This window comes from Fopius arisanus, unplaced genomic scaffold (assembly GCF_000806365.1).
Source record: "Fopius arisanus strain USDA-PBARC FA_bdor unplaced genomic scaffold, ASM80636v1 scaffold00028, whole genome shotgun sequence".
NCBI classification, from domain to species: Eukaryota; Metazoa; Arthropoda; class Insecta; order Hymenoptera; family Braconidae; genus Fopius; species Fopius arisanus.
Window position 1 is genome coordinate 1,154,295 of NW_011887767.1, and position 15,936 is coordinate 1,170,230.

General features: G+C 41.2%; 3 protein-coding genes across 4 annotated transcripts; all 3 read right to left on the bottom strand.

Moving 5' to 3' along the window:
- Nucleotides 1-3: 3 nt before the first annotated feature.
- Nucleotides 4-4,209, bottom strand: LOC105265231 (lysosomal alpha-mannosidase). 2 transcript variants are annotated; one of them, XM_011302631.1, is made up of 8 exons: nucleotides 4,079-4,209; nucleotides 3,882-3,984; nucleotides 3,602-3,683; nucleotides 3,361-3,546; nucleotides 3,027-3,232; nucleotides 2,811-2,947; nucleotides 2,284-2,417; nucleotides 4-2,178 (listed from the first exon to the last, which is right to left on the bottom strand). In XM_011302631.1, the coding sequence occupies exons 1-8, from the start codon at nucleotides 4,184-4,186 to the stop codon at nucleotides 129-131; spliced, it is 3,006 nt and encodes a 1,001-aa protein (XP_011300933.1). In that variant the 5' UTR covers nucleotides 4,187-4,209; the 3' UTR covers nucleotides 4-128. The 2 variants fall into 2 exon arrangements, with proteins under 2 accessions (XP_011300933.1, XP_011300932.1); XM_011302630.1 differs by lacking the exon at nucleotides 2,284-2,417 and adding an exon at nucleotides 2,565-2,698.
- A 383-nt stretch (nucleotides 4,210-4,592) lies between these two features.
- LOC105265233 (uncharacterized) lies at nucleotides 4,593-6,553 on the bottom strand. Its single transcript, XM_011302633.1, has 3 exons — nucleotides 6,385-6,553; nucleotides 5,638-6,314; nucleotides 4,593-5,573 (listed from the first exon to the last, which is right to left on the bottom strand). Exons 1-3 carry the CDS (start codon nucleotides 6,400-6,402, stop codon nucleotides 4,718-4,720), a joined length of 1,551 nt encoding a protein of 516 aa, XP_011300935.1. The 5' UTR covers nucleotides 6,403-6,553; the 3' UTR covers nucleotides 4,593-4,717.
- A 182-nt stretch (nucleotides 6,554-6,735) lies between these two features.
- Nt5c (5' nucleotidase C) lies at nucleotides 6,736-12,330 on the bottom strand. Its single transcript, XM_011302634.1, has 8 exons — nucleotides 11,393-12,330; nucleotides 9,834-10,009; nucleotides 9,520-9,747; nucleotides 9,081-9,221; nucleotides 8,700-8,857; nucleotides 8,394-8,580; nucleotides 8,157-8,297; nucleotides 6,736-7,824 (listed from the first exon to the last, which is right to left on the bottom strand). The coding sequence occupies exons 1-8, from the start codon at nucleotides 11,571-11,573 to the stop codon at nucleotides 7,468-7,470; spliced, it is 1,569 nt and encodes a 522-aa protein (XP_011300936.1). The 5' UTR covers nucleotides 11,574-12,330; the 3' UTR covers nucleotides 6,736-7,467.
- Between the last annotated feature and the right edge of the window lie 3,606 nt (nucleotides 12,331-15,936).

The following is a 15,936-nucleotide window of genomic DNA, read 5'->3' on the forward strand; positions in this document are numbered from 1 at the left end:
TTATTACACTTTTCTCCAAAAAAATTTTATTGACTCCACCCAAACATTGAGTATTTCAATTACACATTACGATTAAGAAATCGTATGAAATACGTAAAAATAAACCCCACATTTTCCATTTCTTTTAATCATTTTTTCGTAGAAGATTTGAATTTAATGACAAATGTTCGAATTTCCATGGGTTTGAGCACAACATTGACAACTCCATCCTGGAGTCTGACCCCATTATTGAGCCCCTGAGAATTCGGAAAAATTTCATTAGTCTCACTAGTCCACTCGAGCCTCGACTTGTCCTCGATCCACTGATTGGCCCCCAGGGTGGTCTCCCTGACCCAAGCGACATCAAAATCCGCGAAGAGATCCGTTATATTGACTTCAGCAGGCTGTGACAGCTGTCCAGCTTCTCCGATCTCATAAAGATGCTCTAATCTGAGAAGTACCTGTTGACCCTTCCAGGGTTCAAGGGTGAGAATATGAACATTAGGGGGCAGTCTCTTGCGTAATCCCCTCGTCTGCATGACGTAGCTTTTCTGCCACTGGCTGAAGCTCATATTTTTAGCAGGAGTAACTAATACCCAAGGCCTCAGGGCAAGAGCGAGTGCCAGGGACTTCTCCTTGGATGCAGTGGCATCCAAGTCCTTCAAATCACTGGCAACGAGATAGTGCACTCCCCTGGCGACGAGGCCCTTACCAAATGCCTGTTCATTGAGTGCCTCCCCCACCCCGAAGGCATCATCATTTAGCAATCGTCTGTGAATCATCACTTCAAGGTCTCCATCCCTCAAGCTACTGCCCCCCTGTGCCCTATCATTTAAAACACTCATCCTCACCCCCTTCTCCACATCCCTCAACGAGATCTTGGCAGTGACCGGATAATAATTCCCAGCAACAGGTTCACTCAAATTAAGACTCCACGTTGGCCTGAAATCTCTCACCCTCTTCAGCATCTCCCTGCCATTACTGTCCGTGAAAAACACCCCCTTCGATTCCAAATTACTCGAGAATTTGTTGACGATCTCTTTTCCAACTCCATCCTCCACAGGAATAGGTCCTGCCACCCAATCAAACTCGATCTTATCCTCTCCGTTGTAAATCCTCACAACCTGACTGACGTAGCTATTGATGATGAGGTGTAGCTCTTCGACGAGGGGTCCTTTATAGAACATGTAAGATCCAGAATAATCGAAGGAATGAATTCCTGAAGAGTTCGGTCTGAAAATGTAAGCACCAGACGCCCGGTTTTTGAACTCTGAGTTGTTTCCCTTGGCTCCTTCGTAATACTGGAATGACTGGACGACTTTCAGATCGATGTTCTTCCATCGAACGTGGACGGCACCGACGTTGTCCACAGAGATATCATAAAGGTCTCCGCCAATGGAGGTTACGTATTCGGGGCGATTAATCTCGTCGTAGCCCTCGCTGTTGTTTTTCTCAGTGATGAAAAAGGTCTGGTAGCCCAGGGGAGGCACTTCCAGGGCCCTGAACACAAGCTCTCGAGTGGCTTTGCTAAATCGGCCAGGGGCCCGAGAGACTGCCGAAGGAATCGGAATTAATTGGGTGACTATTTCGGTTCCTATGTAGTCCTTAACGATGTAACCGGGACCAGCCACTGGGATCCTGACGTACGTTGACACCGGATGGCTTCGGGGATTGTAAAGTGTCACGGTGAAGCTCTTGGCGTCTTCGATCGGTTGGCAGGAGCTCACGTTCAAGAGAAGACAGGATCTGAAGTCTTGCGGAATTGAGGCCTTGTCCCTTGTTGACAATTTTCCAATTGCCTTCGATACCGTCTTCTCCGCCCTGACGATTGCGTCAGTCAGGAGACGCGCGTAATCCTCTGCCACGTGTTGTTTTTCTGTGCCGGTGACTGCGTCGTGATGCTGCATCACTCCCATCGCCTCACGGAAATATTCTAGGTCTTGGCTGTCACCTGCTGACGTCAGCACCGAGAGCTGTTTGACGATCTGCAGGAAATTATTGCCGAGACGCTCGAAGTACTTGAGCGTTGGGCGGGATGTGAAGTAACCGGTCCAGAAAGCGTGCGGATCGCTACTATAAGGGAATAGATCATCCGATTTCGTGGGGAATGTCTTCTGAGCGGAATTCACGGATTTCAGGTAACAGGAGGGCGTTGAGTAGAAGACGTTCACATCGTCACCGTAGATCTCGTTCGTATACCTGATTTAGATCGATTGATTAAACCGAAATACATTTTATATCGAATTATCTTTCGAAGGAGTGACAGCCCAGTTGAACATTTCGTAAAGTTTCAAAAAATATTACCTGATCAATTTATCTAAATTAGTAAACCACATATGGGCGTCCTGGTAATTAAAATCTTCTCCCATCGTGAGAATGACATTATTTGTCGCATAGGATCTGGCCTGAACCTGACAGAAAGCCAAGAACAGAGCTACCTGTTGAGGTAGTTTTTACTTTAAAATCATTGTCGTTAATTTATTTGTTTAAAAAACCAGCAAATCGGGGTCTTTGAATCTCTGTAATTTGTTCAACGGGCATCGCCACACGGAGGCAATTTCATTAATAACAAAATTCATTAATACCTTATGAGTCTATCCAAATTTTTGAAATACTGTTCAGCGAGTTGATACGTAAAATCGCCTCCCATTGTGAGAATTACATTATCTGTTTTGTAATGATTTCCTTGCTCCAGGACGTAATCGTAAAAGACCTTGAGCTGATGAAGAAAAATAGTTGCGTAAATTTAGCGGACGGTACCCCATGGACAAATTACAAATTCAAAGCACAAGCATTTCCCGAAAAATCATATGAATCTGAAAATTCGATACCTTCGACTTGATATTGTAATCAGGACTCTCTGGATCATCGATCAGTGGATCGTCCTGGCAGAGAATATCGAAACAGAATCCAGGGGGTGGTCCATAGGCATTAAAAAGAGCGACTGAAAATAGCTCAGCGTTTTTACCTGAGAAAATATTCTTCAATTAACTGGCGATGCAGGTGACGATTTTAACTTGAAGGAAATAAAATCGTATTCCTCCCACCTAGACTAGAACTCGCTCTCCATATGTACTCCGCAGATTTATCGAGCATTCGTTTTGCCTTGTCCTGCCAATCGAGACGTCCGAAGAACATTCCATCAAATCCAAATTGAGCAAAAAGAGAGGCTTGCTCTCGGGAATGACCGAACGGATCGATCTGCCATCCGATCTTCGGCCGAGCGCATTGTCCGAACGTATCGTTCAAACGCCTGCAATTATCTTGTTTATTGCAATTGAAATCGGAGTAGATGATATGACATATAAAAAAAATCGATGGATAAACCACAAATTGATGATGCTTTCTCTGTGATTTTTTTAATACGTTTTGAACGTTCACCTAAATCCCCAAGTCGACTGATCTATGATAGAGTGATAGTGCGTCGTCGCCTCGTCATTCATACTCCAAGCTCCTCCGATTATCTCCAGTCTACCCTCATTGATGAATGTTTTCACCTCCTCTCGGATTTTATAGTTCTGCCGTAGCCACCACTTCCACAGGAATGCTGTCTCCACGTAGATGAATCTAAAGAGTAATAATTACGTAATCATCGAATTATTATTTTTCGATTGGCATTTACCTCCTCTCGGGATCCTTTCTCAGTGCTTCCACTACTGTATCCAGGATGTACTCCACTCCTGCCTTTTGGATGTTATTTCGTGCTGGAGCGATTTTGGAAAATTATTTATTGATAAGGCGATTAGAGTTCTCGAAAGGCCGGAAATTAATATTCGAAGTTAAATGTGTTGTCGGTAGATATTTACTGATGAATTGAAAATTGTTCTGGGGAGATTTATTCATGAGGAAATGTAACACGGAATTTCTACATTTGTCTGAATTTCGTTGGAATTCATTCTCACCTCCAAAGAAATATTGATCAACAGTTTTCAACCATCCGACATCATCGTGTGTGTGAGGGACCAAATGCACATTAAGTTTTCTCGGATCAGTCTTCGGGCATCCCTGAATATTAAAAAATATATTTTTCACTTTAATCGTATTCTATTTTCTTATTATAAATTTTAATGGGTTCATTATCCACGATAAATGAATTCACATCGTAACCACAGGTGCGTGTCTCGGAGTTCCTCTTGAAAATACCAGCCTGGACGATCACCAAGAGTCCGAGGACTGCGAGGAAGACCCACGGTATGCGTTCGAACATGACCGTGTGGTATTTGCTGAGCCCACGGCGATACTAATGAGATAATGGAACCCGTCCTCTTATACTTGTACGGATTATCGTCTTGGGAAGTGTGTGTGTGTGTCCAGCTCGCCAATCATCACGCATTTCTTGACCCTCTCTCGAGGAATGCAAAGGCGTAATATGAACAGAATCCTTGGCCTGAGAGTAATATTGGTAGAGCCACGATAAGGCTATGATAACGCTATGATAACGCTATAACAACAGAGTTTAAATAGAATCCCGTGTCAAGTGGCCGATGTCACAATATTTATACCAACATATTGACAATCTCCATTGATTTCCTTGATTTCGGTATTACTCGGTATATTATCTATTCGATATAAAAATACAGAAAGAGCATAACAGTCATATTATCTTCCAAAGAATGTATTCAAAAAAATAATTATTCCAAAATTATTCCAACGATCTATTTAAATTACACTTTTGCAGGAGAAATTGCGAAGAAAAATTCATAAAAAATTGTGTGATGAAATTTACAAAGAAGTCGATTCATTTTTTCTTTTTCGTTTCTTCGGCTTGTTTTTGCTCCAGCATCATCCTCCGGTTTTCAATTTTCTTCCGCCTCTTGGCAGCGAGTTTCTTCCGCTTTTTGAGAGCCTTCCAGAGGCCCCGATAGGGCCCCAACTGGTGCCTGACCATGTGGCCCTTCCAGTGCGCCTGAATGAGTCTCGCTGCCTGATTGACAGCGTCCGAATACGCTTTCACCTCCGCCGTAATTCTTCTCCGCTCAACGCAGTCATCAATGAACCTCTTCCTCTGCTCCGACAACCTCGACATTTCCCCGACCTTCTTCTCCGCTTCCTCGATATCCTGCTTCTTGTACTCGATCTCCTCATCGAGCTGGTCAACCTCGTCGTTGAAAATATTCATCCACTCCCTGTAATCCTTCTCCAGACGTTCGATATCCTGCTGAAAAAAAGCCATGATCTCTTCCGACACCACCTCCTCCACCCCCTCCCACCGCTCACAATCGCTCAGCTGATCCTGAAACTTGTGCTCTCGCTGCTCCAGCTGGAGCCTCTGACCCTCCAATCTGGCACTCTCCCACCTCCTGACGTACCCCAATTTCGATTTGCTCCGGAATATTGTGTCGTCTATATCCGCCGCTGAGTCGTGCACTTGACTCATCAATTTTTTCACATTAATTTCATTATCTAGTTTCTCTGATTTCATCAACAACCGAAGCTGCTCCGCCTGCTCTGACCAGATCTCATGATTCACCTCCAAATTGTGCTCCTCCTCCGCGACTCTCGCTATTCTCTCGATCTCCAGCTCCAGCCGGTCGTATCTTCCACTGATCCGGAGTTCATCCGTCAGTTCTCTCAAGACGTTATAGATATAGGTCCTGAGATAATGGATGAATGAAATAATTACAAATCCCTGATGATTTTCTCTGGGAAATTCGATACCTGTCTCTCTGGAGTTTCTCAGAAACACTCGGGATCAGAGTTCGCAAGCCGAGGTACTCCCTGAGGTTGTATTCAGGCTCTGCAGGTACGTCGTACTTCTCACAACAATTTCGGTCGCCCTCGTCCCACCTGTCGTCAACCTCTGCAGGGATTCTGTACCTGATGAGCCCTAACTGGTCGAGAGACTTCTCGAGGATGTCGCAGTAGACTGCAGCCTCCTCCTCAGGGAGAGCAGTCCTTCGGGGCATCTCGAGGGTCATGCTCCTCACAGGAATATTATCTGAGAACAGGATGCGACTGCTACCTCTCCCTGACATCCCAATACTCTTAACATTGGAGCCTCGACTTTGTCTCGATTTCGTTTCAGCGAGGAACACTGAAGACACCCGGGATAAATCGCTCCGGGAGGCGAACAAGGTCTTCCTTCGGGCCTCGATCTCCTTCTGGGTCTCTCGGTCGTATTGCCCCACGTCTCCCAATCTCTGTTTCGATAATTTCCTTGGAATTCTTCTTAGAATTAACGAGGACTTCTTCCCGGAGATATCTTCCCTCCGGAAGGCGATATCATCATCTTCGTCCGGGTGTTCATCGTCGGGGACATTTTCATTCACATTCACCACCTCAAACATGACTTTTCCGCTTTCCATCGTTCGCCGGAGATTCTTCTCCTCCTCCTCCTTCCCCGAAAAATGATTTATTTCAATAAAATAAATTTGATGAGTAATTTGATTTTTTTATATTAATTACATTTTTTATGTGCTCCATTGATTCTCAGCACTTATTGATGGTCAAATCCGCCCAGTACATGGCGGCTGCGATTATGAGAAATACCGGAAAGGAAATGTTTGATTTTATTTGCTCCCACGTCATCTTTATTGGTGAAATAATTTCGCTACTTTCAGATGAAACAAATGAAAGGCCGATGTTTGGACGAGAAAGGCGATAACATTTTATTGAAGCTGTTGAATGAGTACTAACAAATAAACTATTCAACGTGAAACTTTCCTTTTTTAAGGACTTTCAAACTTATTACAGTGAAAACAATCTCCAACAGCTCCTCAAAGTACTAAAATCCAGGATGAAATAAAAGGCCACGAATTTCGAAAATTATCATCTTTTATTTTTTTATTTTTTCTCACGACTGTATAATCTTCCTTCTAATAATTATGTTATTGTCTAGATTCCCTGCGCTTCAGAATATTCTACGAGTAAATCTATGAGTTCCCAGTATTTCAATAAATTTATGAAAAATAAAACTTTCACGAGTAATGAACGAGTGCAATTGCATCGCTGGGGATAAACTAAAATACGATTCTATGGGGATTATTCTACTCTCATCCAATGCAGGATTTCTCCATTTTTTTATTCGTTTCGATGGGTCGATAGAGTTATTAAATCAATTTTATATGGAACACTCTAAATGTTCTAAACATCAGCATTGAGTATGGCACAGGTTTTTTGTAATCATTGACTATCATTGTTCTAATTAACTCTTGAATATCAATTAAACTTCGAGTTTATGAACACTTTTCAGCAAGTCCGTGGTATTATGCGATTAACCAAGTCTTCAAAAAATTGAAGTAAGACGAGAAATTATTTCTCTCTATCTAAAGATCATTACGATCCGTATTGTTCGTTTGCTGCGGATAATATATACTGGTATTATTTCAATACTAGCCTATCTAACTCATAATTCCACGTCTCACTGTCGCAAAAATTATCACAATCAATAGAAATTAAATTGAATCCAATCTTAGTGTATTTTTTTATGATTAGATTCAATCTTGGACATGTGGAATATTTGAGGAAAAACAATAACTTTGGAGGTGTTTACATGAAGTAGCTCATGTACTCGTGCGGCATGACACCACGTCGTGGGTAAAATGTATGTGTCGTCGAGTAATAGAGTAAATTGGTGATAGAGCTCATGTAGATGTCAGCGAATCTGAAGAGTCGACGGGAGAAGTAAGTGGGATTGTGATAAGTCCTGAAAACCGAGCCAAACTGCTGATTAAACACCCGTTTTATTTCATTTCTTATCTGATCCCGTTCGTTCATCCATTCTTCGAGCTGCTCCTGCACCTCGGGCCCATCGTAATCCTGATGATCCTCAATCAACGCCGTGAGCATTTGGAGCCAATTAGCGTTCTCTTTGAAGGATGGCTCGTTCAAATTTTCAATCTCGTGCTGGAAATCAATTAGTCGGTAATTTTTAACGCCCTTGTCATTCACACGAGGCGAATTTACTGCTATTATTTATGAATTATTCAGTTATCGGGGCGATTGATCCAGTGACCTAAATAAATCGGCCGCGCCCTCGCATATGTTTCGATTGTGGATCACTTGAGATCATACGCTCACTTTCACCTCTCGTCAAAAATGAACGGATCGGAAGACGGAAGGAAATAATTTATTAATAAATGAGGAAGTCAGGGATGCCTGACACTGGATGCAACGGTTTAATCATTCGAATTCTCTCATGTCAATTGCTTTGAATGAGAGAATAAAAATCGACTCACTGTCAATTCCTTGATTATGGCACCTGTTCTCCATCCATGTTCCAGAGTGACATCTGCCAAGTCACTGTAAGGATGATCACCGAAGTACAACACCTGATGCCCCCTCCAGCCAGTCATATCTTGGAGTTGCTTAACGGTCCCCTGATGAATAGGAATAATTTGCCACCGAAACGTGTAAAATTCAACAAAGAAAATAATACTCATGAATGAATACATTGAATGACGTTTTCCACTTACTTCGAGATATACGACACCTTTTTCTAACTTGGTAACGCGATCCCATAGCAGTGTCTGCTGTGTCTGATCGTATATCCTCAGAGGCCTCGTTTCATCCGTGAAGAACCTCGGCTTTCTCGCTTGTACTATCACAACATCGAAATAATTCCTCCAGTCATCGCCGACGAGAAATTTCATGCCTTTATCGCTGCAATAAAAGGCGATGCGAGAAAAAAAAAAGACGGGGAGTAAATAATTTTCGTGTGATACCATCATCGTTTTTATACTGATGCACTCCGAAGATATTGATCGTAATAAAATACTCACACAAAGTGGAACGGGCTGTTAGTTACGAGAAACATTTTCTTGTTTGCAGAGACGAGACGATCGAAGAATTTACGGAGGTCTTTGTTGGCTTCCAAATACTCCATCACGTTGCTGGACACCATTTGGTGCATTATCGGATGGCATGCTTGCACCGAGTTCTGATTGAAATATTTAATCCTGGGTTATAATGAAATATTCTCTTCCACTGGGACATAAATAAAGGCAAGAAGAGAAATCAACTGTTTGATCGAGATTGAGGCATTTATCGAGTCCTGTTGTACCATCATGCAGAAAAACATAAATACTATCGCGATCGCCATCAATTGAATATAACTGGCGAATAAACTTTGCTATTTGAATTTCATCGGTGAAAATACGTACTTTTACGTCCCTGAAGAGAATCTCGGGATGATAATCGATGCCATTACGGATGAAATATTCTGTAACATTGCAAAGTAGTCCCATCTCCGGTACAGAGAAGAGATCGGCAAGCTGTACCATTTTCTGACGATGTGGTCCATCCTAGAAATTTCAACGATTAACTCGCTAATGTGGAGATTTGCTAGTAGATTGAAAAATTGTTTTCCAAGCGTTCACTGACCTTCTACTCAACACAAGGTCCCAAGTTAATTCAGTGGATCGCGGTGGTGCATAATTATTTTTCATTAAAAATTTTGGTGAGCAATTTAGATCACAATATGACGATTGTTAATACTCATAATAAATAATATTATTAATATAATAAATATGGATAAAATAAAATGACGGTATGTAAAGCACCGTGAATCAATAAATCATTGAGTGACAAGTTGAACCTTACGTGAGAGTGTTTATTCTGGGACTCGACATATGCAATTGGTATGATCCGGTTTTTATATATTCTGAGAACTTCTTCGTCCGGAACCGGATGTAGTCCACGGTAGACAGTTCCAAGTTGGATCTGTAGAAAACTATCGAGCTTCAACAGCAGGCCTTTTTCAATGTCATAGTGAAGACCACGAACTGCAAAGTCCTCTCTGTATTCCAATCGAGCAATTTCTTCGGGGTACTGAGGAAATTGATGTATTAAACGGGTCGCATTGATGCTGAATGATGAAAGTATGACCTTTGGAGATGAAACTTTTGTATGATTACCTTGTATTTCTTTATGAGCTCATCACGACCGAGATTGTACAGTAGATAATCCAGTGAGGGCTTATAGCACGCTAAAGTATAATCGTAATCGAAACCGTAGACTTGGACTTCTTTCAGGTCCAGCTCATTGCAGGCGAAAACTCCTCTAGGATTCACGTCCTGAGGCAATTTTTTTGCTGCAAGTAATTGATTATCTATCTGTCATCCGCAATACGAAGGAATAAATAGAAGGAATAAAATCACTTGAATAATTGGAGGAATAATGGTGAAATGCAAAATGGATTTCATAGTTTTGGTGACGATGCAGTCGGTTTCAGTATTTTTGCACAATGATGAATTTAACAAACGGAAATCTCCTCGTCGAGACGAATCGCTCCAATTCCATGGGAATGCCTTTCACTTCGAGGCCCTTCACGAACAAAAAAAAATGATATACCATAGGCCAAGGTGAGCTCAACTTTCCCTGAGTGAAATTAGTATTCTTATCCCCTCAAAACCACTCCCACCAGATGATCCCTTCAGAGAATTTAACACATTGCAGAAAAAATATTTCCTAGATGAAATCAGAACAGTAAATTTCCTATAATCAGTTGAATACTAAAATCAATTACAATTTATTAAATATTGGTCCCAGCGAAAATACAGAAATGCGAAAGCTTCTCAAATAATTCTCGAGTGACGTCAGTATGAATGGATAAATCGGTGGATTTCGACGCCAGAAGGCATGTCCGCCGTTATCTCTCGTTCGTATCAGTTTTAAGACTATCGATATCACTCGGAGATCCATCAGGCAACCCGTGAGAAGGAACGGGCTTTTAAAATTTATGTGTGATGAGGAGGCTTGAGCTGGAAAAATCTGGAGCGGTGGAAATCGCTCCATTACGCGGCGAAAACTAGTCCTCACTTTTTACCCACGTCAGATCGTATTGATAAGAGACTAGACAGGGTGTCATCAACATCGGCGTCCTGACAACACGCGCGTGTAATTACAGGGGAAGCGGTGAATTCAATTCAATTGGAAGATAATAAAAAACCAGAAGAAATCCTTTGATTCTACTTCACTTAACCCCTACCGGGTTGAGTGTGGGGAACTCTCGATCAATCAGTCATCGAATTAACATTCATATAGCGCCCGTCAAGGCCGTTGCATCGACAATAAACTCGTAATACGCTCAATTGATTCAAATTCATCGGAACACGTGGGCTATCGTACCATGCAATTTGATTGGCGGCTGGGATACGGATAGAAAACGCGGATGCGCATGTGTCGCGGGAAAGTGCCGTGCGAATTCAAATGTGCGCCCGACGTGTAGCAGCTGTGGCTGATTTAAACACGAATTCTGCAATTGGCGTACGGTAAACTTGAAAATTCGATGGAATATCTCGATTAAAATGGTATGTGTGGTTTTTTGGGAGACTCTGATGGCCGGAATTGTGGAAAAATCGGGAGACTTTTTGTTAGAAAATTGATGTGTGGGGATGACGCCGTAATGCGTCCCTGTGCGGTACAGGGAACATGGCGTCGTCCCTGAGAACAATGTGCGCATGTTTATACTTACATTGGCATTTTTCTTTCATTCTCTCGTAATGCAGGTGCATTTTATCACGTGTAATTTTGCGGCCAGTGACGTGAACGGTCGAGCTGTACTCGCGAAATTCCGGGACACACCGGAACTTGAAGGGATTTCCCCGTCCGGTTGGGCTCAGGGCCTTCACCAACGGCATGAGGGATGAACGCATGACGGTGGCATGCAAACAACAACTGAACTGGTTTTTATTTTATATTATATATTGGGGGGTACTCTATTTTCGGTGCGGAGTTTGCGGAACGCCACGTGTCGGATGAGCGCGTGTGTCACACTGGCGGATCAGCCCAAAACCCTGAGGAATTACTGAGGAGAATTCAATCACGAGCGAGGGGATAAGACTGTACTTAGAGGATATAATGAACGTGATGCATACTTCGGTGCGCCAGCGTACTTGCCGAAGGTACGGTAATCGATAGGAGTGGGAAAACCTTCAACCGCGTTCCCCATGAAAAAATTTGTGATTACATGTGTTCCTATTTTTTATATATAAATTGGCGCGATTTATTCCTTGTCGCAGAGTTAATTATAATTCATCTGAGTGAACGGGAATTAATTCCGTTTATGATGAATATAATTAGTCATAATTTTGGTTTTAGTAGAGAAGTTTTGTAGAAACATGACAGGATGATAAGATATGGAAATTGGAAAGAATATTTTAAAAATTTCTTGTCGCGATGTCATGAATTTTATTCTAAAGTTCAGTTTTACGAAAAATAACATAAAATAATTGTTTGTTATTTTACTCACCTCAGGGATCGGTAGTTTATTTGTTTTTTTTTGTAATTTTAATGAAATTTTTCTCACTGTGTATGTGGCACAATTCAACACAAGACTGGAACGACAAATCGGCCGAAAAAACCGGATTCCGATGTAAACCTGTGGGTTTCTTGTCATTCCAGCTCAATAATCCACAGATGGAATGTATCGATACAACAATCAGATAATCCAACGATTTCGCCGGTTGGAAAGGTGTGAAGGATATCTCCTGTGTTACTTCCGAGTCATGACGATAATGATACCGATATATAGAGAATTGGGAGACTGAAAAGCAGGCCAGAGGCCCCGGTACACTTTTTCCGATCAATCGATCGCGCCAATATCTGAGTCTTGTTTACACTGGCCCCAACTTTCTGAATCTGTAATGACAGATCTTCCAAAAATACCACCAACTTAAATTATTCATCACTATAAATTTAATATATCCTTTCAAATGATGAATAATTATCGAGTACTATCACAAGTTCAGTGTAATATTAATTTTTAGGTAGTAGATTAAGGCAATGAGGTCATGCAGCACACGGTGATCGGTGTGACATGCCCCTGGGGGAAAAACAAGTACAGGGGACCCGGTCATATCCATTGAACATGTGTGCACAGAGACACCGGAGTTGTTCGATCGGTTGGTTTAGCCCATTAATCATTACATCGCCGGAGACCATGAAGTACCGCCTTAACGAGTACCTGATAAACGACAGGAGGAGCACATCGAGTACATGCACTTGTTATGCATGTCATGTATTTACTGTTCAATTGGAATTTCCTATTGTATGAAAATTCATTGATGCATTAAATCCTAACATGAGTTACACTGTTAAATATTTCATGTAAACTTTGGCATTTTTAGTTGACCCACACCAAAATAAATAATCATAAAATGATAATATGAAATCCATATGATCAATCAGCATTATCTAAAACCTCTCAGGATTAAATATTAATTACGTAAACCGGAAAATCTCGCGATTTCCGTGGGATATTCGTGACTCAATCATCTTCAAATACTCGTGATTCTCTCCTAGATTGTAGGCTCCGTAAACTGGAATTGCAGATAAAAGTGCACTGAGCGGATAATTTCAGTATTTTCAGTCAGATTTTGTCTTTTAAAGAGGAAGCAGTATATTTTTCAAGGCCACGACCGCATTATTCGGAGCCGCTGATTTATCCTTCGATCATTGACGAGCGATATCCGTGATTAATTGTCTAATTGAATGTGGGAGGATCTCGGGAATATTATTGTTGTAAAATTTAATGATCATGATACTGGCGAGTCGCCCCATAAATTGATTTTAAAATCGCGGGTTTTCTCTCTACAAGTACTGTAATTTCGGGTGCCGAAAATTTGACGTGAATCCGGTTTGCTCACGTGAAATTACATGCGCTTTTTAAATCTTTGGGAGTCTTAAAGTCAAGGCTATTGTTAAGAATCGTTAAGGCCATTTTTGGGGGCATCAACTCGGTGGAATAAATCAACTATTTTACTCTCGTCTTATACAGAGCAGAAAATAATAATAATCTGACATTTCGTTCTACAATTAATAACGAGCAACTGAATCAATTCGATGATTTATCTGATAATGATACAACTGATAAATAACTACTTTTCCCAAGGAAATTTATAAGTTAGTTCAGCAAATTGATATATAGTAAACAATTCGGTTTTACCTATGTGATTAATTGATTGAGGGGAATGTTTGTGGGAGCATGTGAAGAAATGAAGAAGACAGAGTGAAGATGTTGAAACGTAAAGTTGAAGAACGCAGATTGCTAGAGGCAGTGTTCCGTTGACCTACTCTACGATTATCACTCACTATAGTTAGTAGGCGTATATGTAAGTATATAAAATACCAGTGTCATTTCTCATTCTTCCATCGAGTACATAATGCACTATATATAACAGTTTTAACGTTAACTTTATGATGCGTAAATGCAGTCAATGATCATAAATCATGAGGCGACATGTAAATTTTATAAATTTATTCTTATCATCACTGTCTTCTCTCTTTGTATTTTTTATTGTACTTACTATTTTTTGAATCTCCGGTGAAGTGGTCCACGGGGCAGTAATATAACGCGGCACGGTTAATTTTGTTTCCTCATAGCTGATCAATTCGGTGGAGGGAGACGAAATGGTAGAAGAATTTTGAGGTGCAAGTAGATTTGTCGATAGGGCTATGAGGATCGGTCGTCTGAAAATATAAATTAAAATCGGTCATTCAACGAAATATTTATTGAGTAGTGAATGCGAGAAAGAGAATGTTTCGAGAGTAATTTACGGACGCATTCTAGGGCAGGCAATAAGTTTCACAGGTATTTTCGTAGTTTTTTTTTCTTCAGGTGAACGGAAATGCACAGCCTTGACCCAGTGGATGAATCACAAAAGCTACAGGTGTGGCTACGTGTACAGGCACTCGAGGGTAATGAGTTGGGACGGGATTAAATCTGAAATGATGACGGCTCAATGTCTCGATAACGTCGATGGAGCATAAACAGACTCTATCAGGAAATATAGTTGAAGGTCCCGACGTCAGTCTCGATTCGTTATTCTTAGCGACTTTTTCGTCAGATAATAGAGAAAGCCATTATGCAATCCATCATCATTTACATATTTCTTATGCTTGTAATTCCAGGAAGTGTCATAGAGATTTACCAATTGATTTTAATTATCAATTCAATAATTATGACATAACAATAATTTTTTTGTTTTGGGATGTCATATTATTCAATTTCACAAAATACGTCTGGGATTCTCTTGTTATCCGAATAATTTTCGAAAATTTCGAATTTTTCAATTTCACAAAATACCGCCTCGATCCTCATGCTCCCCTGATCCTTTTTCGAAAATTTTGAATTTTTAAATTGCAGTGAATACCTCCTCGATTGTTATGCTCCCCTGATACTTTTTCAAAAATTTCGAATTCTTCATTTTCAGTGAATACCTCCTCGATCCTCATGTTCTCCTGATACTTTTTCGAAAAAATCGAATTTTACAAATTCAGCGAATACCTCCTCGATTGTCATGCTCCCCTGATTTTTTTCGAAAAATACGAATTTTTCAATTTCAGTGAATACCTCCACGATTGTCATGCTCCCCTGATACTTTTTCGTAAATTTGGAATTTTTCAATTTCAGTGAATACCTTCTCGATCCTCATGTTCCCCTGATACTTTTTGGAAAAAATCAAATTTTACAAATTCAGCGAATACCTCCTCGATTGTCATGCTCCCCTGATATTTTTTTGAAAATTGCGAATTTTTGGATTTCAGGGAATATCAATTTGGTAACGCAGAATATAACACACACCCCGTACGCTGATCCCTCTGACAGCGGAACTACTGCTGAGGCAGTTACCGAGTCGGCTGACGGGTAGACACCCCACCACTGCGTGTGGCCCCCTCCCGCTTTTGGGGTGCAGTACTGCGCCGCCGCTGAAGTCACTCAAACCCCCAATGGTGGGGTGTCTGCCCGTAAGCCGACTCGGTAACTGCCTCAGGAGCGGTCCCGCTATCAGACGGATCAGTCGACGGGGTGAACATTATTTTCTGCTTTACGAAATTGGTATTCACTGAAATTGAAAAATTCGAAAATTTCGAAAAAGTATCAGGAGAACATGAGGATCGAGAAGGTATTCACTGAAAGTGTAAAATTCGAAAATTTCGAAAAAGTATCAGGGGAGCATGAGGATCGAGGATGTAGTCACTGAAATAGAAAAACTCGAAATTTTCGAAAAAGTAACA